The 26,513-nt window shown below is 38.0% G+C and overlaps 1 protein-coding gene across 2 annotated transcripts; it reads right to left on the minus strand.

The window, feature by feature from the left end:
- Positions 1 to 191: 191 nt before the first annotated feature.
- COG2 (component of oligomeric golgi complex 2) lies at positions 192 to 25,769 on the minus strand. Of its 2 annotated transcripts, XM_061378703.1 has the most exons (18): positions 25,575 to 25,769; positions 24,599 to 24,760; positions 23,687 to 23,752; positions 22,719 to 22,799; positions 21,991 to 22,094; positions 20,945 to 21,053; positions 19,066 to 19,245; positions 17,584 to 17,708; positions 16,178 to 16,304; positions 12,338 to 12,477; positions 8,980 to 9,041; positions 7,571 to 7,722; positions 6,177 to 6,377; positions 5,383 to 5,455; positions 4,293 to 4,435; positions 2,838 to 2,977; positions 2,185 to 2,365; positions 192 to 630 (listed from the first exon to the last, which is right to left on the minus strand). In XM_061378703.1, the coding sequence occupies exons 1-18, from the start codon at positions 25,644 to 25,646 to the stop codon at positions 529 to 531; spliced, it is 2,220 nt and encodes a 739-aa protein (XP_061234687.1). In that variant the 5' UTR covers positions 25,647 to 25,769; the 3' UTR covers positions 192 to 528. The 2 variants fall into 2 exon arrangements, with proteins under 2 accessions (XP_061234687.1, XP_061234689.1); XM_061378705.1 differs by lacking the exons at positions 24,599 to 24,760; positions 25,575 to 25,769 and having other exon boundaries at positions 23,655 to 23,745.
- Positions 25,770 to 26,513: the final 744 nt, after the last annotated feature.

A 26,513-nucleotide genomic window follows, 5' to 3' on the forward strand; every position in this document is an offset into this window, starting at 1 on the left:
CCTCAATCAAGAGCCAAGCTTATCCTACAACGAGGGAAAGCAGGTAAGTGTAAAGCCGTAACAATAAAGAGCAGATTCTTATTCCTGTAAGCATTTTCCTTATTCCAGAAGAGCTGGAATAAAGTCCTTTGAAAGGTTTTGACAGCCATCAATGAATCCATTTGAATTAAAAATGTATGGGACACCAGAAGTTAGGAAGACAATTTATTACATATTATTTTCATCATATAAGTTCATTCTTCTACATTTTAAGATGTACAACAAAAATAAAAAAAACCACATTTTCTTCCACTTTTATTCTACAGTAGAAAGTTCACAACTTCTGACTGCTTTCCATATAATGGAAAACTCTGGTAAATGCTCAGTTTTGGTGAAACAAGCCTATCTTGAAAGCAGATGCGCAGACTGGCTGCCTGAGATACATTAGGAAGCACTTCATTGCTACTTTATTTGGTAAAATAAAGAAGAGTTAAATTCTCTTTCTTTTAGGGACACTGTTTATCTTCAGTCACACGTTTTCAAAAATATCTAGGATTGCTCCGCTGTAGCCTGATCCCTGGCAGTTAGAACCAGCTCTGTAAGTGCTGAAAAGCCTTTTAGATTGCTTGTTTCCAGTCCCATCTTTCGTATCTGAAAACACAGAACATACATTAATTTTCTTTAAAACATCAAAAGCTCACTAATTATTCTATTTAAAACATTTAGCAAAACACATGATTTGCCCTGCATTGGTATGTGGCAAAAACTCACAAGTGCATATAGTGCATGCTATAAAAAGGTATTTGTAGCCAACTTTGCTCACTTAAGTCTTTACAGTTAATGCAGTGCCTTGCAAGGAAATATTTAACCATCATCTAGGCAAGCTGTAACTAAATCCAGCTGGAAGTTGTCCAGTGAAACAGTCGGAAAAAGAAACTTGGCTCTAAGTTTGTATTTAATGCATTGATTTCAACCAAAATTTTTTCAATCCTCAGAGGAGGTTTCTGGGCAAAATTTTAAAGATAAACATGAATATATCCGGGAACAGCCAACAACATGGTGATGAGAGCTGCAAGAGTCTATGGTGCTAGCCTTCAACTTCCTGGGGGATGAGAACAACTCTACAAATAGAGAGGTTGCTGTGAGTCGTTCCTTACTCAGGAAATCTATTGCTCTGACAATTAGGAAAATATGGCCATGAGAAAACTAAGCATGCAGTGAAAAAGGAAAACCTGGATCCATAACAAAACCATAATGAAATGATTCTGAAAAAGGTGCTTGCTGCTGGAACTAACTCTTTGGAATGTCCACATGTACCAAAACAGCTCCTAAGTGATCATGCATAACCTACCCCAGTTCAGCTTAAATTCACTTTGCAGTGATGTTAGTGCACATAATGGGGAAAAAAAACCCAAAAGCCCACCCCAGCCAAAAATAAGTATGATTTCCATACTGCCACCCCAATCTCCTTCCTTTAAGTCCCAAATATGTGAAAAGCATCTGTTCACACACAGGCAGACTTTATCTACCTGTTATACTACATCAACAAAATCTGCTCACAAACAAGACTGATGGCAACTGCTTGGCAGCTAATGATACAGACTTGCACTTGCAATGTTGTTTATTTCTGTATATAATCCTCAGAAATAAATTACTACAAAACAGTATTCTTAAACAATTTCATGTAGCTACTGCACATATTTCCTGGAACATTTACTTCTCTTATTTATTTTGTTATTTAAGGTTTTGTATTTGGCACTGAAAAGAACTTACAGCTACTCAGAACAACAAATAAGGCTAACATCTTTAAAGCTCTTGGGAGTAGACCCTTTACTATGCAGTAAGTCAAGGCTGGAAATATCCAGAGAGAAGGCAAACAAAAGCAGGGCCATAAAGATGATGAGAGCTAAGGAAGGTCCCTGCCCTCTGATCTGTCCATACAGTGTGTTTTATTTTGTGCTTCCGAGCACTAAGCACAAGTTTTGCATTTGTATAAGAAAGGACAGGAAAGCATGCATTCTCAAGCAGTATCTGCATTCACCAAGGTCTCAAGTCACTTGCATTATACAGATGTGAAAAAAGAAAGCAACCCCCCCCCATGACAAAGCTCTCAAGACCAAAAAAATAAGTCAAGCTTCTCATTCCTCTCTCACACCCTTCCAAAACTAGTAACAATAATAAATAAACTTGTTTCTCATAACTTACTTGCTCTCCATAATATTCAACATCGAGGGCCAGCTGCAGTCGGATCTTGTTGTCATCACTCATGCCTCCATTTGTACCAACAGGGTTTGAAGTTGCAGTTCTTCTGGCTTGCTTCAGCCTTTTTAGGCTCTCTTCCATTTTCTTAACAGAACTTAGCACATCAGATACAGTTTCATAATACCTAAATTAAGGAAGATAAATGAGAAAGAAAAAAAATTCACTTTTCCAGAAAAGCCTACTTCATACACATTAGTACATCACTGACCCTGAGAAATCATTATATACGTTTCAAAAGTCAAAACAAAGCAGAACTCATATTTATTGAAAATTCACCCATTAACAAGGTTAAGGTCTTACATCAATTCTGAAACAAAATGCAAATTTTTAGCTCACTGTTGCATTACCAGAGCTAAACAATTTTTCAAATGCCCTCTGCACAGCTCTGAGCAGAAGTCAGGTATCTGTCCTGCTTTTCATCTGCTGAATAAGCAACACCAGAGTATATCTGAAGAAATACACCCTGCCAAAAGACAGGTATATTCTTGTTTTCTTTGCAGTTAATTCATAGTGCTTTAGGTATTCTTCCTGTGCCCATTCAATGAACACTGGAGTTTTCAATTAATATCAACAATGTTCTGCATGGTTCCTCTTACTTTTGTGTGCTTTCAGAAAGGGCACTTTCCAGCCATTGATGAATCATGGGCTGCTTCAATGTGCCTTTGTATTCATTCTGCAGTCGGTAGAAGGGCTTAAGAGCACTGTCAACATAAGGTGAAGCTTTAGTTGGCACCTCCTGGTAGATGACAGGGAAACAAGGTGGGGAAAAAGAACCAGTAATTTACTTACTGAAAGCATCAACACCAAATTCTAGCACATATATAAAGTCCTAAGCCTGAACCTAGGCAAACAGATACGTACTTCATTCACAATAAATTAATGAAGATGTCATTATACATAGGAAAGACACCATCACGTAATCATTTAGTAGTGTTATACAATGTGATATAGTATAGAACAGTGTTCAAAATTACCAAAGCTTTTAAGAGAGATCCATGTGCTAGCTAGCCACTCCTGTTACCAGGGTATGATCCTAAATGCACTTTCTGATCATGCCTATTTCAGAGAAAATTGAACAGGCTCAGTGTCCACTATAGACTATTATATCTATGTGAAAATACCTACTATTTCATGCTATAATTCACTAAACAGAAAACAGTTTTTATTCTGTTGTTATGCCATCCTGCTCCCTCAGTGCATTTTCCAGATGAATGCTTTTGGGATAACTAGTATCCCCTATCTTCTCTTCTAATTTTGGTTGCAGAATGCTTCACCTCTCCATGGATGATTCACACATAGCTTGGGTGAACTTCATGCACTGCAAAGCAACAGAACACACCCAAGGTACACAAAATCTCTAACACCTGAAATACATCATTAACCTCTTAAAGACTTCCAAATCTTAGAATTAGTGTGTTCAGATCAGGCAAGACTGCAGTACTCTGTGGTTCCTGTTAATCAAATTTCTCTCTATTGCCTGGATGATAACAAGCTAACTACCAACACGACTGTGCAGACAGACTGGGAAAGGCAAGTCAGTATCAGAAAAAGCCAAGATCAGACAATTGGTTTTGGTACTATATTTCAACATTACTTATTTAGTTTCTCAAAAAATTACTCTTTTTAGCTATTCTCATCTTGCTCTTTCTGTGCAAGATACTTCTTGAATCAAAACCAGGCAGCTAGATCACTGGGAAGAAGTTTCTTGACACAGACAAAAGAAGCCTGTCACTCAGTAGTGCTGCATCTTATGGTATACAACATAAGAGAAACACTTTTATCCTCTTTAACCCTTTTCCTCTTGCAGATGAACAGCTCTACTCCTTGCCCTTCCTTCATTGTTACCCTACTGAAAATTTTGAAAATATATATTTTTTTTCCTTTGCAATGAAGTAAAACAGTAAATCACTAAATTATCTCAAGGTATTTAATAGGGCTCTTAACTGTCAAGAAGATATGAACACACCTGAAGAACTCATAAACGTACTGCCTTGGTAACATTCTTAGCATTGCCCTTTCCAAGATTTTTTGTATCTGCAACTAGCACTGACCTTATTGGTTCTCCTATATAACCTTGGAACTTCCAGTGCACTCTTCAGATAAGCAAAGGAGGACTCACTGAGATCCTGGATAATCCTGTTATTCAAGGTAGGCACACAGGCTGATAAGGAAGTTTTTGAGTCTTCCAAGGCTCCTATTGAAGTAAAAATGCTAAAGTTTAAACTGAGCTACCCTGCCCGATCACAACATAAATTATGTGAACCCCACTACAATCCCAATCTCACTCACTATCCTAGATGGCTGCTGGTGTCAAATACAGAATTGCTTCCTAAATACACACCAGCCATTTATAAAACATCAACCATTCTTTAGTCAGAAAAATGGAGGGAAGGAAAAAGTAACATTGTCCAGGCTTGCCACTTTTTTTTTTAGTATCAATGCAAGCAAGGAGCTTAAATCAAAAGGCTCCAACCTACCACGGAAACTGTGGTTGTGAAATTCTTGCTAACAGTATCCAAATTCCCTATGGAATGACTGCAGCGTACTCAAAGTTGTGACGGACAACAGGCTGTCTCCTGAGTGGGGGACATGCATAAGCTCCTACCTCTCTTATGGACTTGGACATCTACCAATAATTCCAATTTAGAGATGTAAGTGGAATCCACAGCACAGAACTTCTGGCTTTACTTGAAGTCAGGGAACAGTTCACTCAACCAGCTACATGCTTGGCTTTAATTACTAAATTGAAATCAGGCTGCATGTTTCCCATTAAAAAAAAAAAAAAAAGAAAAAAAAAAGGGCACTTCAAACTCTCAATTTTAATCAAACATTTTCCAGACTCAAACACAGACTCATAGGATGGTTTGGGTTGGAAGACGTTAAAGGCCACCTAGTCCCATGGGCAGGGGCACCTTCCACTAGACCAGGTTGCTCAAAACCCTGTCCAACCTCGCCTGGCAAGAAAGCTTCTATTTAACAAGCTAAACCTAAAGTAAGCTTCTTTTAAGTAATAAAACCAATAGTATTTTCAATTTTTTCAGTGTAAATAATGACACTGTGTGTAAAAGCTGATTCTGTTTGGTTGGCAGAATGGATTTGGGAGAAACAGGAGGGAGACTGAATTCAGCCTCTCAGCTTTACCTGCAATACAGGACATATTCTTGAAGCCAATCATTTCAAGTTTTGGTTTAACCATTTCTAAGATGTGAGGAATCTGAAGAAAAAACAGAAACAAAACAAATAGATACAGTCATGCTATAAACATATTTTCATTAGTTTTCCTACATTCTATGCCTACAGTGCATCAAAAGACACCTGCTTTTCTATATTTTTACTGCATTTATGGGAAACCAGTACAACAAAAATACTTCACAAATTACAGAAATTTCAGCCTTATTGACCAAAAATACACAGAAGTCATCCCTACTGGAAGAAAATTAATGCCATACATGTCTCTTCAAAATTCTGGACCATAAGTGAAGTACAATCATGATGATAAAACTTTTTTCAACCTCAAAAATTAAAACCTGTAAATATTTAAAAGAGAGCGTAATATTAAAGCTGAATATTGCACCACACTCCAAGTTGCAACAGAGATTTTACTAGTAAAGGTAAGACTCTGGCACAGTGACACTTTCTACCAAAAATGACCAGAAACATACTATTCTAGCTAGCTGTTAAGTCCAGCAGCTACTCACAAAGAGCTTAAATAACCAAAGTAATTTTTCTGTAATCTGCTATTCCAAATAAACACAATGTAGACCATTTATTTCAGGGGATATTTTCTACATTAGACTACTCCAGTATTAGCATTTAAGATAAAAAAAAAAAGCTGTACAGTACATTAAACTATTTCATGTCCTTAACAAGATGCTAAACAATACGAATACATAGATAACAAAGTCTCTTTTGTAAGTAAAGTCACAAGCACAAACCTGATCCTGAAGTTTGTCGAGATCTGCAGCCACATATACCAACTGAGTACTAGATATAGAAGGCAATGGCTGACTTTCTGGAGAAGACCCGTTCCCTTGTTCCTCACTAGGGTTGAGGCTTACAGAAGATTCCTTTCTACCGGCTGACACAGATTTTTTGCTTTCCTTTGTGTTCTCACTGGAAACAGGTCTTACAGAAACCTGAAACATCAAATTGAGATGTGAACCCTAGCAATAGTGAAGGCAGTTAAAGCTGGACAAAGAGAAACAGTATAGGATGTGTAACATTCGCAGCATGAGAATGGCACACATACAAAGGATATTAGCATTCCTAAATTATGTTAAAAAGTTATTTTGAAAACAGTTTCTGGTGCATTATGGAGTTGAATGATTTTGAGCAAATCTGTCAAACACATACTTCATTCAACTACTCTGTTTTAACTCTGGTACTTATCAGTACTGTTCATGAGCCAATTTAGCTGAGAGAACTGAGTCACAAGAAAAGGATAAAGGGAGATCTTACTGCTGTCTTCAGCTACCTAAGGGGCATATGAAGATAAGATGGACTCAAACTTTTCCTTGAGGTACAGTGATAGCGTAAGAAGCACTGGACAGAGACTGTAGCAAGGATAAATTCTGACCAAATATGAAGAAAAAGTGGTCAGTCATAGGACCAGGGTTCCCTGACACATGAAATCAGCATCTTTGGTATACTTAAAATTCAACTTCAAAAAGCTTGTTCTGAACAACCTTACTTCAGATGTCCCTGTTTTGAGCAGGAATTTGTACCAAATGACCTCCAGAAGTCCCTTTAACTCACTACTATTCCATCATGCTGTCTTTCTATGATGTAAGAGACAGGGGCATGCTTGTACAGCTGGGAGCAGGGAGTAGAAGAGCAAAGTACAACTCTCTTGCTCAGAAGCAGGGAATCATTGATGTCGAGTCAGCTGCCCATAAAACTTCGAGTTTTATAATCTCAATGCTGAGCAACTGATCTAGATTAATTTATCCCTTTTTATTGGCAGGGTTAAGCTTTCGCCTGGCTGTTTCACAACCTCTTCATTGTACCAATGAGTAAACACACAAAAAGAACGAAACCAAGATTGTGGCTACTTTTTTCAGTGGCAGAAGCAGCCTCAAGCATACATGGAAGTACAGCCTTGATACCATCTGACAGTAACACCGCAGCAACACTCGTATTTGTGGTTTAATAACATGTTTTGTAGTGGTGCTTTTTATAAAACAAACTCATTATCTGGCCTAAAGTGTTCTTCTTAAAGAATGTTAAGTTCTGGGAAAAAGCGCTTAAAAAGAGGTCACATACTTTGTTTCAAAAGGTTTCTTGATGGCCATACCCGATTTCCAAAATCACAAGCATGCTGTTCTCTTACCTCACCAATGAACACAGAGTAGCGTGCCAAAATCTGCAGACTGAGTTTCCACAGGCGATGTGCTAATAATGGTAAAAACATCTGATCTGACCAGCACTTCAGAAGACTTGCCCAGACCATGTGGGTGGCCAAAAGACAGTATGAGCTGCCATCTAGAAACAATCACACAAGGATCAAGTTCCTAAGCACATGCTTAAAAGATGTAAAATCAGTGTAACTACATTATCTGAGATTAAAAAAAAAAAAAAAGGTAAAAAAAAAAGCCTTACAAAAAGATACAAAGACAGCAAAAAGGATTTATTAAGCACCTTCTAAAACAGTCATAAAATATTAGCTCTTCATTACTTTAGATTTCAAATTTCACTAAGTTTCACTGTTGCAAAAGCAACAAATGAGAGTTTGCCTGCAACAAAGGCAGGAACAGCTTAGCCAAATAATCTGCTTTAGGAGGTGACAATCCCAAGATAATTTTTGGCTGTCTTATGACGAAGTTTTATTAGACATGCTTTCAAGCCATAACAGTAATACTCCCTCAGCACTAAACTACTGCTCCTATCAGTTATATCTGAGATTGAAATATTTCCTTAAAACACAGTAGGAATATCCATATTTAAACCAAATATTTTAAAAGTAGTTCATGCACTAACATTTTATAGCATACAATTAGAGACATAATGAATGTGTCTGCAAGCTCCAGGTAAATGCCTTGAAGTGGCAGGATTTATGCATTTAATCTCCACTAGGATTTTTTCTCCTTTCTCTCTTCAGAGAGCATGCATGTGTACACACATAGATACATTTAAGTGACTCTTCGCTGCTTTCTTCATAAGTATTTACTCTGTGAACTGAAGTAAGCTTTTCTGATTACAGTATACTTCTAATGAACAGACCATACTTTCTCTTCCACTGTAATCCTTCCTGTGCATATCTTCTCATCTGCTCATAAATCAGTGTATATTTTTAGAGCAGACATCAATACAAGAAACCAGAGCAAGCCTATATGTTGCATATGTTGCCAACAGATAACCAGTTTCACCTCTACATAGTCTTAAAACAAACAAGAAAGATATTCCACAGTAACACAGCATAGGCTTTTGGTTGTCACTTAGAGGATGCCAAACACCAATTTGCTTCCTTCTTGCACTGAGAGGATAGTTACACAAATATGTGAAGGACTACTGCCAAAAGGGATATTTTTAGGAAGTGATCACAAAGAGCACAATACTCTCAAATAGCCTTTATAAAAATGAAACAGCTCTCTATGAACTGTTTAATAAGTTCATCAGAAAACAGAAATCTCATGTAAATCCACTGGATGCATGTCACTACTTAATACTCAATCAACAGAGAGTAGCCACTGTTAGTTATATCACCATTTCCTTTGCAATAAACTATTATTGCAAGTTTACCTGGTGCTTCCTCTAGTGTATCTGAAAGTGCTTCTTCTAAGGCCCCTGCTATTTCTCTGAATCTGAGAGACAGAAAGGTTTTGAATATTACAATTCAGCAATTGCTTAAATTGACGCCTAAACATGTTTTCAATGTTTATTTCAGTATTATTTCAATGTACTATCAATGGACAGATTTTACATCTATGGTTATTTTTTTCCAGCATGACTTGGGATATAAATGAGACCGACATTCAAACACTTGAAAATGAGCCTTTAACATTTCACAGGCAGATATGAAGCTGATACTTTGGGAAATTATCAAGGTCACAATTGCAAACATTAACAAAATGATAGCTCACAGTGTGTCAAATCTTCAGCTTTTCTGAGAACTGAAGATTTTTTTTGTTCTGTTTCTGTTTTTAAATTAAAAGTGAACAAATTATCTCACACTTGCTTTAGCTGACCTTCAGATATGTCACATGACACCAGAGGCTTCAGCTTTCTACATGTTTGTTAATGAAGAGTGGTATAAGGTTCTGCAAACAATTCTGTACCTGGCAAAAATCAATAGTTCCTCACAGGATACCTTTGACCCCCTTTGTAAAAACTTCACACTTTAAAACAGCAAAAAAAACCGACTTTTCCTCCCCATTTTTTTCAGTACAACAGCAAAGTTAATATTGAAACCTTTGACACTTTCCCTTAGTTCGAGCATATTGGATAAACACCACAGCATTTCCCTCGTCTAAAAACTGTCAGGCAAGAGCTGCAGAAAATTCTTTAACCAGCTCTTCCCTCTAAATGCTGAAACAAAGCTATCATTTTAACCTCCCCTATAGAAAGCTCTATTGTCATTGATTACCCCTTTTCTTGCTTTTACGTGCATTCAGGCCTTTCTATCAAACTCCTACAAAACTATAGGGTTCCTCTTAACTGACATTTCCAGATGAGAACAGGGGCCCACCCAGCTTTTCTTGTTCAAACTCCTAATGCATGTTTAGCAACCAAACTTACTTTAGAAATAGTTGTGAAATGGCTTCAAAACCTCATTCCTGCCTATGCACCACTTCCACTGATGGAACAGTGCCTTAAAGTCTTACGGTGAAATGGATTAGAGATTGAAATTGTATTTTTAATGATATATTTTTTTGCTTAATATTTCTTGCATAGGAAAAAAAATTCCCCAATGTGGGGTTCACCACAGTTCCACACTCAGTTGTATTGATGTAATTTAAGGAATAGCAAGGGAAAGAGCTACTGGGGCTGTTTGAGTCAGCACTGCTACAGAAGAAACACCTGCGCATCCATCTGTTCCTTAAAGGATCGTTGGTAAAGGCTTTACTGAGGGCTGATTGTTATGTGTGATTTCTGTAATTGAAAACAGAAAAATCCTTGAAAAAATAAAAAAAACCAACTATCTTAACTCTAAATGCCATAATGTGAGATAATAGAATCATAGACTGGTTTGGGTTGGAAGAGACCTTAAAGATTATCTCATTCCAACCCCACTGCCATGGGCAGGGAATAATACTTAAATAAAAATCCTGACTTAAGGTTGTTAACATAAAGAAAAAGCTTCCTTGATATATATATATTATTAATATATTGCATTGTTTTCACAGTTGTGCACTGAAGAATTCATGGGCACTTTCAAAACTTAACAGATTGTTCCCATATATAGGAATAATTGGTGAAAGATGAAACAGCTGCTGTTACCCAACCATTCACTGAAATTGTGAATTATCTAGATTTACAGTAATCCTGGATTAAAGGAATTTTTTTTGGTTTGTTCTTTATGGGTTTTTTTCATCAGTCAAAGCTCAAAATACCTAACGGAGAAGAACATTTTGAACAGAAAGAACATGCTGAAGGTCCATTTAAATTTTATGAGCAAGAACATCGAAGTCTGATCAAGTGGTCACTTATCAGAAAAGTTGCAAACAAAACATTTCAAACAAAAAGGGCAGACTCACACACCTATTAATGATATACATCTGTTAAAAGGTTCATAATGGCTACAGTTCAACGTTTTTAGTCTGTGCACTCAGCACTGCTACTGTAGTAAGTACACCTGCCCCTTCCCTTGGGCCAGCACAAATATTTGTACAGTTAAGCGGTTTGGAGAAACTGACTGGAGTTGAACATCAGCCTTTTTTGGCCCAGAGTTGACAGATCCTCCCATCAATTCACTACACAGCTGAAGGAACAAGTGTGCAAGCAAAAAATCAAACCAGGATGTCAGAGCCTGGGGCTACTTTGCATTTACATTTCACAAAACGCACCAAAACACCAAGACTCTGCTCGTAGCCCCATGCTCCTGTCACTTATACTAGTTCCAGCACTTCTAAGATTCCTGGATGAAATTTTTCACAATAATGCAAACCTATCCTGGATTAAAAACACTGAATAAATGTGGCTCTGGTTGTACCGTTATTGCCAGTTACAAAGTCATGCAATAAAAAAATGCCAGGTAAAACAATACATCAATTTCTCTCCCCTTTTGGAAATTCTACCCCTTCTTTAGAGACCCTCAGAAGGTTCTGGACCAAGAGAGATCACACACAGCCCATTTAGGTCATAGCAGACTTCATCAACAGTTCTCTTTCTTGCCTGGAGACTTGGTATCCAGCCCTAAAATCATATGTGCAGACTACACTTTCTAAAAATATGGTTTAAGTTCTATTCTGTTCATTAACATTCTAGCATTACTTGAACTAAGATGGGGCTTTCTTGGGTTTCTCTGCTCTCTTTTAGCTGCAAAATCTGTAAAAGATAATGCTGCAAATACATCAGACCTGTTGGAAAAGTAACCTAAAACTTACTACTTAACTGCTCAGGAAAAGGAAATAGTAGGGGGAATCTTTGGGAAAGCCATGTTGCAAGACCCAGCACTTCACAGAGTATATCCTGTGAGACACAAAGAATGTCAGAAACATTCTAGATCTGGAAAAGCTGTAAGTTTTTATCAAGTCCTTTAATTCTCTATTTCTAAGAAGAAAGACTCCTTCCCTCACAGAAAGTATTCCTCTGGATTTGCAAAAGTAGCATCCTTCGACACGCAGTTTAGCTTCAGGGATACTGGAGAAAAAGAATTTGAAACAAGATTTCAAAACTTACCTACATCTGTTCCTGAATGTCTTACGAGTAATGTATCAAAAACAGTGTAATGCAGTACATATTCAAGAGCAGCTGGTTGTGATTTTGCTCAATTACCAAAAGACGTATAAAACAGTTACTTGACTAATTAAATTCTTAACTTGACTTCTACAATTTGCCGACAAGGGAAACTCCGAACTATGAGATCTGACCCTAAGCCAGATCATCTCGCTGTGACTTTTACTTTTGGAAGTGTGAAAGAAAAAATTTGCATACTAACCTGATTTGAAAATACACAGGCAAATTCCATTTGTTATTAAAGCTGTGGTAAGATGGGTGAGCTCTTAACCGCTTCACACTGGCCTGGGAGCCACACTGTCGTTCAAATTTCCGTACAAAATCCATGCTAGTAGTGTACTTCTGCAGGCGGAGAACAAGCATTCTGATAACAAGGAAAGTCACTACTCATTCAGCAGAGCTCTTGTATTACGCTTATTACAGTTAATCACGCTCCAGAATGGGCTAACACTAACTCCACCGCTTAATCTTGCTAGGCTAAATCATGGATTGCAGTGAAAACAAAAACAGTTAACTAGTAGTTCTTATTCTGTGATAAGAAAAGCCAGTGCAGAACACTTCTAAAAAGCATAAAAATGTCCAAGTACCCTGAACAAGCAGAACTGATCAGAGAGATGTATGAATAGTTCTGAGCTTAGTCACTGGAGTGGAACAACAGTGCTTCACAGTACTAAGAACAGTCACAGGAGATAACAGGCATACAACAAACAAATAATCAGGAATGAATCCCTAAGTAAATATAAACAAACATGAGAATGAAAGCCTATTTTTTTTGTTATATGGACCTGTATTATAGGAATTTCTAGACCTGTTTGCCTAAAACTATGTTTCGCAAATACCAAGTATTTGCGTAAGAACTTCAATTTCAGATAAACTAACTTTATCCACTGTATACTTCTAATAAGGTGTTTACAAACAGTGTTAAGTCAGTTGCAAGCAAAGAGAGATTATATTAATACTCAAAGGCACTGTGGGCTTACTCTAAACAGTAACTTACTAATACCCTGAAAATAATGAAGTAATAAATTAAGTCACACACAAAGGAGAAAGCCAGGAACACACAGTCTATGTAAACCAATTTAGAATCAAAATACAGCTAAAGTCTACCTCTGCAATGAAAAAGTTCGGCTTACGTGCAGGTTTCTTTTAAAAAACACCCAAACCAAAGCAGACCTAAAACCTATGGTACATGCTCAGTAAGCCACTGTGAATTAATGAAATAAGCCTGACTGAATATCTGGGTGCTTCCGATGTCATTGCAGTAAAAGCAGCAACAGGGCAGCAAGACTTTTCTCACCGTCCAGAGCACTACATGAGTGATGTGATTTTGCTTCTTACAAACCAGCAGAACATTCTTAGTAAAAGCTCCTGAATTGCTGCTTACAGGTTCTGCTCTCAGAAACTCCTGTGGCTACACGACATGTACTGACATGGGCTTTTGCGTTGTGTATGCCAGCAAGTTCCTAACTTTGTTAAAGGTATAATTTAAGCATATTTTTCTTGTGACATGGCAGTTGTAGTGTGTAAAGACAGTTTGGTGGGTCAAGACAGCATTCTGAAAATTGCACACAAAAGCTTTTAGGTAATGACTTTTCTCCTAAAGTGGCTGTATTTATAACACAATGGAACCATACAAGGTATGGGAGCTAAATACAGAATGAATGACTTATTAGTGCTCTTTCAGGCCTCCTTTCTTAGATACTAAACTCAGCAATGTAAAAAGGTAAATAAGCTGTTAATGCTTGTTACCATACTAGTCAGTGATATAAACCAAAAAACTCTTAAAAGACCTAACACTCATGTTCAAAATAGAAGACAGCTCAAGAGACATTTATCTAGTTACTGATAACGTTATATCCAAGAGAGAAAACTAACTGTAGGACTCATTACCATTTCAGCTTTTAGGACTGAATTGTTGACTTCAAGAGAAGCTAAAGTGGGAAACAAAATGGAGCAATTTTCTAACAGAGGAATCTAAACTTAAACAATCTCAAGTGAGTGTTCAGGGATAAAAGAAGTATTCTTTTCACATACCCTGAAAATCTACAAATCTGACTCAGAAATAAGGGCACAACAACATGAAACAATTTTAAGAAAAACTCTACATAAGTAAATGGTGCATGGATTTAACATTCATGCTTACACTGCCTGTTCAATTTTTCCAGGATTTAAAAAATAATTTTTCTATTCTCTGGCTCTAAAAACCTCCCAAAGATAATACTGCATATTCAAACTTTTCAGCATTAAACCTATATATACGTACATATGCAAACAAACCTGGAAAAAATACACTTATCTGCATTTCTATTAATCTAGAAAACACAGATAGAATATTACTGTCTCAAATCTGTGTTGAATTACTTGGCTTATCAGCAGAGCAGAAACAATTTTAATGCTTGATTTTCCGCCTCTTATTTCAGAACTATCAGTCTTCAGACAGAAATTTTTACACTTGGCATGTCAACTTCTTATTGATTTTTAGGTAAAAAAATTTAATGGTTTAGATTCTGAGTCACTTTAACTAGTCAAAAGCAGTTTGGAAAGTACTTTAGACCTACTACATGGTTTACCTGAAAGTCATGCGGGGATGCTGGGATTTTATGTTTGTTTGTTTGTTTGTTTAATAAACACAGTGTCACTGCTGGTCAGTATCAGTATAATATGACAGCCTTTTAAAAATAATTCATTTAAAACAACAAACCCAGCTCTTCTGCAGATAAAATACATTCTTGTGTAAACCAAAGAGCAGAGACAAGAGAAGCCCAGCACGGACCACTATTTGCAGCATTCAGGGCATTAGGTGAAAGCTTGAAGAGTGACTGAAACTGTATGGGAAACACAGTATTCTAACCAGGAGGGGGAACATACTACAGTGTCATTTGCACGGCATTACCATAACTTCCTTCAACATCTATTTTATTTGCTTCTTATTCAGAGCCTGTCTTGCAAACATTCACTGTCATACCTGCCTGCCTTCAATTATTCATATATCTGTATGGTAAAGATCTTAAATTCCAAGACAAGTATTTAGGTAAAACCAGTTTTGCATGAACACAGGAAGAAGAATCATTAGACACCTTCACCAGCAATCTAACATTTCTCTAAGTCATCTGTTCTGCCTGCCTACTGTGCTTTTGTTCACACTATTTTTTATTGCCTGCCATCTCCATCTTGAAAAGAAAATGTTTCACAGTAATCATGAGTCAAGCTGCAAGTTAAAAAAAAAACAAAACAAATATTTCAGCAATCCTGTTAAATACAGACAGACAGGACATGAAGAGCATAAAGCTCATATTTTCTGCTTGTGACACACTAATCAGGTACTGCCACAGTTAATCGTCATACCAGACCAAGAAATCTGTTTCAACATTAGTAAAAAGATGATCTTCTAGAGGCAGGGCAGTGCTGCCAATGATGAAAATATAAAAGTAACAAGTAGTTTAAATTCATTTTACAATGTAACCTGGCTTCATAATTAATTGCAATACTACAGAAAATACATCTTTTATGTTCTAAACTTTATAATACCACTTTCAAATATTTTTGCTTCTATTAGTCGAATCATGATTCTAACCACCACATAATCTGCAGTACTGAAAGCCAGCAAAAGCTAAAACAAGCAAGTGAAACAATTTTTTTTAACCAACCACAGTAGAAAGCAAGTTGTAACTCAAGGTATTGCATTACCATTAAAGCCTTTTCTACACAGAAGTCCTACTCTTGGGCGAACACTGGAGCTGTCCCCTCCCACCTTCACTTATGCTGCAATTCTACAATTAAGAAGGAACACATACTCCTAAAACAAATGCTAAGACCAAATTCACATGATTAGTGGCTTCCAATAACTCCTGTATAAGATTTCCTGGCAAACTTGAGGGGAGAATCAATTCCTATCAAAATTAAATCAAGTGATTTGAGATAACCTCTTGCAACAATATGAATTTACACAAAAGCAGCAAGGAAAAAAACACCTAGAGAACATAAATCATTCAAGTCTTGTAAATGCCAAAGGAATCACAAATGAAAAAAAATAAGTTATTACCTCATGAAATACATCTGGGTTTCCAGGGTTAAACAGTGATGGTAATTTCTCTTCTAAACCATGTACTATTTCTGGCCACACTGAATTCACTAAGAAATCATATCCAGGAACAATATCTGCTTTTTCACTGAAATAAAATTGCAGTTATTCCACAGTTATATTTTACCATCAGCCTTACATGTGAAGGCAGGATTAACTAAAGAGACATGCACTGCATTAGACAAGATGCAATTAAGTTTTTCTATGTAGGTATGCTAATTCCCTTAAATTATTCTTCCTTCGAGGTCTCCTACCCAACCCCACAGTCTCAGCAAATGCAAAGTATTTTTTTTATAACTCTCAAAGAGCTTTAAAATCTTATCAGTTATATATTTTGCAAGTGTGTTCTGGAAGATGATTACATTTCAGCTGAAAACTCCTATTCTTACTTGTGTATTTCAAGTTTTAACAACTCCAAAGAGGTACCAAGTAGAGTAATGCAACTAATGCAATGGAAAGAAGCAGAACTTCTTCATAATTGTTCCACTCTGTATTTATACATGACATTGTGCTTCAAAGGAAAAGATTAAAAGCTACCTTGCTTACAAAAATTCATAAATTGAGAGCAGAAGAGGTACAAGCATTTAATTCCGGTTCACTACATGACAGTACAAAGTAGAAACATTCCATTATTAAGAAGAAAGATTATAACTTGCTGAGGGATTAAAAGAATTGAAATGTTAGTAAAACTTAGGAGTCATAAAAAGCTTTGCAATGGATGACTAATTAGAAAAAGTAATTCTGCAGTCCCTAGAGGCTACATCCATAGTTCCGCTAATTACAGCAGTCTACTATATTAACCAGCCTGCAAACGAATAAAAATGGATACAATTCAGTAGACCTGAATTATTTAGCCCTCAAAACAGCCAATTTAATTGCATAAGAAATTAAGCACTCTTAGAGAAGACACTGAAAGTCCAAATCAATTTAACTTGTAGCTCTAGTACATGCAAAAAACCAGCAAGCCTCTGGGGACCATGCCCACTTTTCTGATGTGCACTAACAAGCCAGTAATATTTGAACTTACATTTTTTAATAGCTTTATTATGCCCTTCTCCTTGAATGAAATGAACAATCATATTTCATGGATTCAAAAAACAAGGTATCTGACACACTGTATTATGAACAGTACTAAATTCTACTACTGAAGCACTCTGAAGGTATGGGCCACAGCACCCAGGAAGTCTGTTCAGTGTTCTGTTTAGAAAAAAACACAGATATGAGCCAGAAATCAAACCTGACTGTGAATCTTCAGGAAAGGCCAGACAGGTGGCTTGTATATCAAAGCTAATTATTCACAGCATTTTGAAAGTGTATGGTATTTGCTGTAACTTCAGTGCAATCGAAAGAAACCACAAGATACTTACCTCGAAATAGCTCCGCCTGTTACTTCACGCAAGAGACGGCAATGATGAGGAACGAATTCCAATAGTCTATTGTACATAGACTGAAGGCCATTAGGATGAGATTGAACGTACTGTTCCACAATCACCTGCCAGGAAGAGTTCAATGTTAAATGCCAGAAAAGTGAATATAAAATACTGTAATGCAAGACTCACAGTCTAGTCCTTCAAAACTCCTACCACAGCAAGCCAAACATTGGGATAGTTAGTATATTACTTTTTTATATTACAGTTTCCAAGTATAACTTGCCAGCTTGAATTATTACTTCCTTTAGTGCAGCACTCCAGCTGGGAAGATTGGCCCCAAAAATGGGAATGAGTTTCTTACTTTTAAATGCTAGTCTGGCTCACCACCCACTTCATACAACACCGACACCTGAAGCAGTCTGTGAAATTAAATGGATGACTGGGAAAAGCTAATCGAATTTCAGAACAAAGTCATAAATCTCTTCTAAATTTAGATGTTGATGGTTCAATCCCACATGCAGGTAAGCCAATAGCCAAGAATCTTCTGTGAAAATGCTAAGCCTTTAATGCAGCTAGCAAAGTAGTTTGCTTGGACAGTACCCCATATCCAGTGAACACAGACAATTGCTGCCATAAAGAGAAGGCAGACAATAGTTAAACAATACAAGAAGAGAACAATAGCTTACATTTCTTAGTATTCTTCTACCTGTCTGAACACTTCTGCCTCTTGCTACATACAGAAGCAGGATGTTGCAGAAGTGGGGAAAGAATATGCACTGAGAAAACTGAGGGGGAAAGACGACCTCTCCCCCACTAGAGCAGGTGCTACAGCATTAGCAAGCACCCAAAGGAAGTTTGACTTTAAGGGGAGGACAACCACCAGTGGAATCCCTCTCCCATCCAAAGCCAGGAGCTAGTTTTGATTTATAAATCTGTATGCATACAAAATAGAATCAGGAAAATTTTAAATGTTTCATTCCCAGCAGCAGAAAAGAAACATCCTACTGACAACATACAGCTCAGGTGGCATCAGACATACTGTTCTGTTACAGGCAACAGCTAGAAAATGTAGAAACTGCTTCTTCAGACAATGGGAAGAAAAGGACATTGCACTAAGAACTATTTTTGCTGCATTTGATTGCTACTGAGCCAGCCATGAAGAAATGCAAGCCCCAGATGTGGTCCAGTTCCCACAGATGCACCCTGGTCCAGAATAAATTGGATTTTACTGCAGTCATATGCTTGGTTTAAGTTTGCTTTTTGGACTCCTTGGCCCAAAAAAAACTCTATAGGTAAGAAAGAGAATCCCTTTTTTCTAAAATAACAACAACAAACAAAGCGACTTTGTGTTGGGGCTCAGTTCTCCTGCTCTCTCCTCAAAGGCATTTTGAAACTGATGATGAAAGCTAGAGTTTAACAGGAAAAACAAGCATGTTTGCAAAACAATTAGTTTTCTTAGGATTCATGTTTTTATCTTACCTCATCTATATAAGGTTTTACAAGCACTTGACCAACTAAAGCCTCTGCATCCCGTGTTTTGTCAATTGTTGCATAAGTGCGAAGACAGTGACGTATTATGTCAACATTTGAAGTCTGAAGGCCCTCCAAGAGCAGCCCTTCCAGAGACTGCTGCAACATAGCTGTTATTCCAGCTATACGCTATGAAGAGAAACAAACAGAGTAATAAAAAACAAAGCCTTGTCATTATTGCTGAAGTAAATTCTTCCAGAAATACCTCAGTTTGTTATTTTCATTTGAAAGGTGCAGAAGTTTTAAGTGTTAGCAAGAAACGAACATCAGCACAACCTCAGCGGGTTACTGATACTATTTAACAGAGTATTTATTAGAATAAGGTTAAAAGGCAAGTATTTTCCTCTGTATGTTGCAGATTATGTGTTAACTTATCTGAAGTCGCCTTTATCCTGAAAATTTGATAAATGTTCCTTGTTCAACTGAACCACTATGTGTGATAACAAATAACAGCTTTACAGTAAGTCACTGGGATAACAACTGTGGCATTTATCCCTCACTGCAAAACCTGACAGTGTGTTCCCAGTACTACTTGTCAAATTACTGCAAACCAAAGACACTGAGTGACACTGCTACAAAAAAAATGACGTCATTAGATTCCTTCTGGCTTCTGCCAAACAGCTGCTTCAGTCAACATACATTCTTTTTGCTAACTCTTATTCCAGATCTCCTGCTACATCTCTTCCACTAGATCTGACTCCTTGCTACCATACCTGCAGATACACTGCTAGCCCAAAATGGTCCTTACAACTCTGTATCTGAAGCAAGTTCAGAAACGCACATTAGGAGTTACAGTTGAACCACCAATTTAACCAGTCAAAATTATTCTCTGCCCTTTTGCATGCTGTTGTGTTCATTCATCCTAAAACAATTCCACAGAATTTGTTTTAAACATGCCAAGTCAGTAACCCAACTGCTGACTAGTCATGAAACCTACAATCTGATGACCTTAGCAACACAAAAGCACAGGACAGAAGTCCTGGCAAGCACCATTCAGGAAGACACACAACAAAGTAACAAAGCTTTTCTCACCATGAATACTACTCTGCTGCTTGCACTTACTCCTGTTATTATCCATGTCTGATAAAAAAGTGGCCAGAACAGCCTTGTAAATTGTCCATGAATCAGCATGGTACCATGGAAGCCTTGAGCTGAAACATGTTTATATTGCTAACAAACATGTGTATATAATGAAAAAATGGAACTATACCTTACTAGCCCAAAAGCAATCAAGAATGCCAACTCCATGCTAACCCAGTAAAAGCATTACCCCGTCTCCATGATTATCTACCTTTCAGCACAAGTTTTCATTTATTCCCTCTTCCCAATGAATGGGTAGAAGAAAAAGCCCACCAAAACATCAATCGATCTGTGACAGTAGTTACTACAAACAGACTGTTAGAGAGATTAGTGTACCAGGCTGAATAGCCAGAGTTTGACAATAAATTTCAAGAAAAGGCAAACCTAAATATACTCAAGACAGCAACTCTGCAGAAATACTCCATTTATATTCTGGTCTATACACTGCAGCTAACAAAACCAACATCAGTCTCTAGAACTAGGCCTCAATATCATCAAACTGCAAGATACATTAGGCTAACAAAAAATTTGTCATATTTCCTACTCTCAAGTAATTTGTTCTAAAGTTAGGAACAAAGTCTTCAGAAGCAGCAATACTTCTACTTGACTGATAAAAATTACCTCTTGAAACACATTTTTACCCATAAATTAATTCAACAAAACTCTGTCAAAACAGGCATTTGTCTTTCAATTTTATTGGTTTTGCTTGACCCTGCAAATGTTAAGTTGGCTACCATGCAATACTTACTGGTCTTACTTTGTCCAAAAGGGGCATTCCTTTGCTTTGCACTGCATGAAATTGTAGTTGATTAAATTCTGTGGCAATTCTCTCTAAAACCTGTCCCGTTAAAAGTGAGCTAGAAAAGAGATTATACAAGATGGAATACATAGTCAGATTCTTTCAAATCAACTCAGTTTCATCTGCAGCAGATAGATAATGCTCTCCCCCAATTTTTGTGGTTTAATCTAAATGTTTGGAATCCTGATAGGTACTACTACAATTACTGCAATCATGTAATAATAATCTGGAACAGACAACATGACTAGAGTTGTTTTGGGGCTACTAAGATATGAAGTAGGTGAACCAAAGGTGAGAGGAACATAAGATCTTGCCTCAGCATGAAGTACTGTCTTCTATTTGGCAGTGCTGTTTATTGTCACATGAAAAGTCAGACTTACAGAGCTCAGAAGCTGCAGTAAGTGCTCTTCCCCATCCAGATTTGTTTCTTATTTCACCTTTCTGTTATGTGACAGCTATCTCTAAAGAAGCAGTCCTACCTTTCTTTCCCTGAAGTTGTTAAAAAACAAAACTTGTGAGTCTGTTGGAATTTGACACAAACCTTCCTTGTACCAGAAGTTTTATATGTGTGGCTTGCCTGCCTTAGACTATTCTTGCAGCAGTCCTTTTGGTTATATATAAAGCAGGGAAAACAAGAAAAGCTAATTCCCATTTTACTTGAAAATGGTATTGGAATAAAATGTAGTGCAGAGAATATTTCAGACATGACAGGATTAGTGACTTCAAAGAAAAAAAATATTATTGCATGCAACTTCAAAAAGCACATTTACTGAAAGCACTGCAATTCAGAACTTTGGAGGCTGAGTTACATGTTGTGAGACTGACCAGTTTACAGAAGACAAACTCCAAAATTACTAAAGTAACATTCACTTATTCCATCAGAGTTACATTTCTAAATATATATCCTAATGCTTGTAAACTTATCTACAGTAATGCCATGAAATAAAGTTAGTCCCATCAGTTATAAGCAAAACTGCGTATTGCACATTTTTTACCTGTTTCCTTCTGACGAGGACAATTCTTTACTGCCTTGAGAATGTAGTATCTTCTCAATTTTCTCAACAGACTGAATAACATGAATAAGTCTCAGGACACACATCTGCAATTAAAGAAAATTTTTCATGGATGACCCCAATCCCAGTTTACATTATCTAATGACCCTGGAGATATCTTGGATAGTTTTTAGGTTTGTTGTTTTGGGTTTTTTTACTAAGTTTTCTCCCTTCATCTTAATACTAGAGCCATGTTATCAGCCGAAGTACTGCTCATGTTAAGTCCATAAAACCCTGCAAACACATTTTTGTCACAAACATAGAACAGATACTTTTATCCCTCATATCTTCCCAAGTTCAGCATAAAGACAAATGTTAGTGTCCCCCATATAAAAATTAAAACTACCGTATTGCAGTGACATTCATAATAAGCAAGTTTATATACTACTATAAACAGAAGCATGAGCAACTATAGTAGAAACAATAGCCAACCAAATTAAAAATGTATGTTTTTGGCAAATAAAGTAAAATATCTATGCTTAATTAGATACTGTAAAAAAAAAAAAGTCTGGCAACCAGAATGTCAGTAACTGTTTTTACAGGTACAAAATCCTGCACAGTGTGCATCTAGACAGCCTAGAACTTTTTAAATTTTCTTTTCTCCCAGTTAGTGGCAAAACCAAAGTCATCCTAAGGAGGACCTTTTAAAAGTAATAATTTAGCTGTTATACCTTTTTTCTTCTGATATCTTCTTGTTTAGCCATCCGGTCATCTACTGCCTGGATTCCTTCACTGACACAAGACTTAAGACTCTGAGAGAGAAAGTCACTATGTAAAGATCACTTCCCACTTAAGGTTTAAAAAAACCTTAAATCAAAAATCTTAACTTAAAACAGAAGGATTACTAGGAATATAGGAGTGTTAAAAGCTACAGTATATGCACTGCCCTCTCTGTGAAAAAGCCAGAAATAAGACTAAATAACTGAAAGTATAACCTGCTCCTTAAGTACTGCCACTAGAAGTTTCATCAATTTGACTACAAGTGTTCTTACTGAGAACAAACCACCTTTCACCCAGAAACAGTCAATTAAAACCAATATGATATCTTGAAACTGAAGACAGAAATCAGACTTAAGTTGCATTTTTCACATAATAAATATTTATCTCTGGTAACTGAACCTGTTGTCTGTTTTAGACATCAAGGCTGTGATATTTTGAAGGCACATTTACGCAGCAAACATCCCTCTGAACTGGCTGCAAAGTTGGTCAAAAATTGCCCTCTGCTGAAGACCAAGCCAGTGTGGGAGAATAAGACCCACCTTCAAGTGGGTGATCTTCTACGGTTAAACCACAGCTCTGAGGAAAAAAAAGTCCTTAAGGGGCCTATGTTGTTTCTTAGTTATTTACTACCTACTAAAAAGTTACTCAAATATTGAAACAGAATCAATATTTCACCATAGACTTGTCTTGCAAGAGTTCATTCATTTATCATGTTTAAGGAATCTTTTATATCTTCATGAAAATGTAAATTTAGTGCTACTACAACTGCTTGAAAAGACAATGCTTCTCCTACTACCATTCTAAGTCATTAATTTTCAAGTTTATTTTAATAATCAGTGACATAAGTAAAAGACAGTCTGTACAACATATGAAAATGAGCTGTTTACCAAGCTGCGTACAATGATCGTTTTGAGCATACCATAACTTCTTCCCTTAACTGTCCCAAGGGTACTGAAAGCTGATTAAGAGCCTTGTCCATGCCAACCTAAAGCAATTATAATAAAAACATTTATGACATTTTTGATAAAGTCATATGTGAATTAATAACAAAGAAATCACTTTACAAATACTAAAAGAGAACTGACAAAAGATAACTCCCCTTTATAGTCTCCAGTTTTAAATGCAATGCAAAAATACGTTACCCCACAAACAGGCATAAAGACATCAGACTGCTTGTCACACAAAGCCAAAAAAAAAAAATAATTCCTTGACCTATGGAAATTTTTCTTTCCATTAAAAAAATTGGTAAATCTCAGTCTTTGAACCTGTATAATTAAATACTGGATGAACTGGAATGAAAGAGCAGGAGACAGACTGGGCAAGACATTCAAATATGAAATAATCACAATTTTCAGTCAAATATGTTGATGGGTTTTTTGTTTTGTTTTGGGTTTTGTTTGTTTCGTTGTTTTTTTTTTTAAGATATACTGACTGTATAGTAAGTTTAAAGTCTTCTGTAAGAATCCTTCAGAATGCCCTTATTTGTATCATTGCTACTCTATTTTAATGATTTATTTCCTTCAATTTTACAACTGCTGGCAGTTTGAGTAAAAAAAAAAAAAAAGAAGTTGCCTGGAGTCCAACTTACTAGTGAATTAATTTTTCAAGACAAAAAGCATTCATCTAAAACATTTACTACAGACCAACAGCAATTCTGTACAGTACCTGGATTCTACAGGATCTGTCTTTCAGTTTCTCTCAGGAAGTCAGAAGGGGTCATAGTTTAAGATGACAGTGCCAAAATAAAGCCACATACTTGTCACATGAAAACTAAAAATCTTACTAAACTACATGAAGTCTGAACTACACAGTACAATTTAATAACACTTACTAGATTTGTTGAGAGATTAACAAAATCTGCATAGTCCTTATTTATGAGTTCTACCATAGCAGTTTTAAGGAGTTTGTAATAGAGCTCCAGATCCTCTCTGAGCTCTTCCAACTGCACACGCTTCCTGCAATCTGATACAAAGTGATCAACATCAAAATCCGGCTGTAAATGAAACAGGAAAGAGATAAGGATGTAAGCAAAAAGTTGAAACCAGAACACAACCCTCCCCACCTCCAAACTAAAGTATTCCATATGCCAGAGAGCTGACCAAACTAAAGCTTGAGGGGTGGGGGGGCAAAGAGGCTACTTAACAAAGTAGTTTTAAATGTTTCAAAATCTTGGTCTTTAATCCCAAAAGCACACATGTCGTGGGTCACAGTACCTAAAAGACTAGCTCTCCAAAACACAGGACTGTATATTCCTTGCACGCTCTTAAAGAAAACCCAAACGCATGCCGGAATACAGTATTAACAACTACTTTTAAGCTCTCCAAGCAATGAGGCCCGAATGCCGGCTATCAGTATACATGCAACTTAGCTTCAAAGCACGCAGAGGCTGACTTGGAGGAAGCATGCCTGCGTCTGCCCCAGGAGGTGACCCGCAGCACCGGCCCGGCAGAGAGGCTCTGAGGCCACCCGACTGCAACCCCTAGGCTGTCGTCTCGGACGGGCCTCTCCTTCCGTCCCATCCCCTCTCCTCCCCTCCGCTCAGGTTCCGGTTCAACCTCGCAGAGGCAAGTCCTGCTCGGTGCAAAAGCAGAGGTGCAAGCCGCCTGCCCTTGCAAACGGCCCGGACCCACTTCGCTGACACAGCGATCTTCCAGGGGCATCACCCCGGGGAAAGAGCCGTGGTGGAGTTAAAAGTGCCCGACCAAGGCTCCGGACATCCTCACCCCGCAGGGAACCCGCCACCTCCCTCCTCAAGAGGCCCCTCGCAGCGCCCCGGACCCCAGTATCCTTCCGGAGCCCTCACTCACCTTCATGAATTCGTCCTTGTCAAAACAGAGGTTCTCGGGGCCCCGCGGCAGGTTCATCTTCTTTGCTTCCATGACCAGGCCCGCCACGGCAGTCCCACTACGGCGGCAAGACTGGCGGCTGCCACAGCACCGCTTCTTCTGCCAGCACGGCACCGGCGGGGCAGGCCCTGGCCTGCGCCAAGAGAGGCACAGAGAGCGCCAGCGGCCGCGGCAGCGCCCCCTGGAGGGCTCCGAGCGGCACTGCAGGAGCAAGGCGCGGCGGGGCGGTGGCAGGGGAGGAGCCTGTGGGGCTACAAGGATATTGGAGAGGAACTGTAGTGATAGGACAAGGGGTAATGGTTCAGATTTAAGCAGGGGAGGTTTAGGTTGGATGTGAGGAAGAAGTTCTTTACTGTGAGGGTGGTGAGGCACTGGAACAGCTTGCCAAGAGAAGCTGTGGCTGTGCCATCCCTGGCAGTGTTCAGGGCCAGGTTGGATGGGCATGGAGCAACCTGGTCTAGTGGAAGGTGTCCCTGCCCATAGCAGGGGGTTGGAGCTGGATGACCTTTAAGGTCCTTTCCAACCCAAACAATTCTATAAGTCTATGACATGAGCTGGCTTACCCAGCATCTTCGGAAGGCAGCCCTCTGGTTCCTGCAACCTGTGAAGCTGGCATAGACGGGCTGTGATGTTGATTTGGGTGCCTCATGGTGGGCGTCAAGCATATAAAACTGATCTGATCACATTCAGCTGTAAGGGCCCATGGCACAATCCATGGAGACCCAAGGATATGGATGTGGGAAGGGGCCCCAGGGGATGCTACAGTGCAGCTTCCCTGGCCCTGAGTGGGGTTCCCCATGATTGCTGATGGCCCATGGCCATGTCCGCGCAGGGGTCTTGCCAGGCAGGAATGCCCCACAGGCTCTCCAGACAGTGCCGGGGTCTGACCACACTTAACAG

The sequence above is a fragment of the Neopsephotus bourkii genome, unplaced genomic scaffold (assembly GCF_033783945.1).
Source record: "Neopsephotus bourkii isolate Nb327-2 ecotype Australia unplaced genomic scaffold, CSIRO-AGI_Nbou_v1 NB_1767, whole genome shotgun sequence".
Classification (NCBI taxonomy): Eukaryota; Metazoa; Chordata; class Aves; order Psittaciformes; family Psittacidae; genus Neopsephotus; species Neopsephotus bourkii.

Coding starts and splice junctions, on each gene's coding strand:
- COG2 (XM_061378703.1), bottom strand. CDS start 25,646: ATGGAAGCAAAGAAGATGAACCTGCCGCGGGGCCCCGAGAACCTCTGT. Junction 5,456..6,176: donor TCGACAAACTTCAGGATCAG/GTTTGTGCTTGT, acceptor TTTTTTCTTCAG/ATTCCTCACATCTTAGAAAT. Junction 2,366..2,837: donor CTTTCTGAAAGCACACAAAA/GTAAGAGGAACC, acceptor TCCTTAATTTAG/GTATTATGAAACTGTATCTG.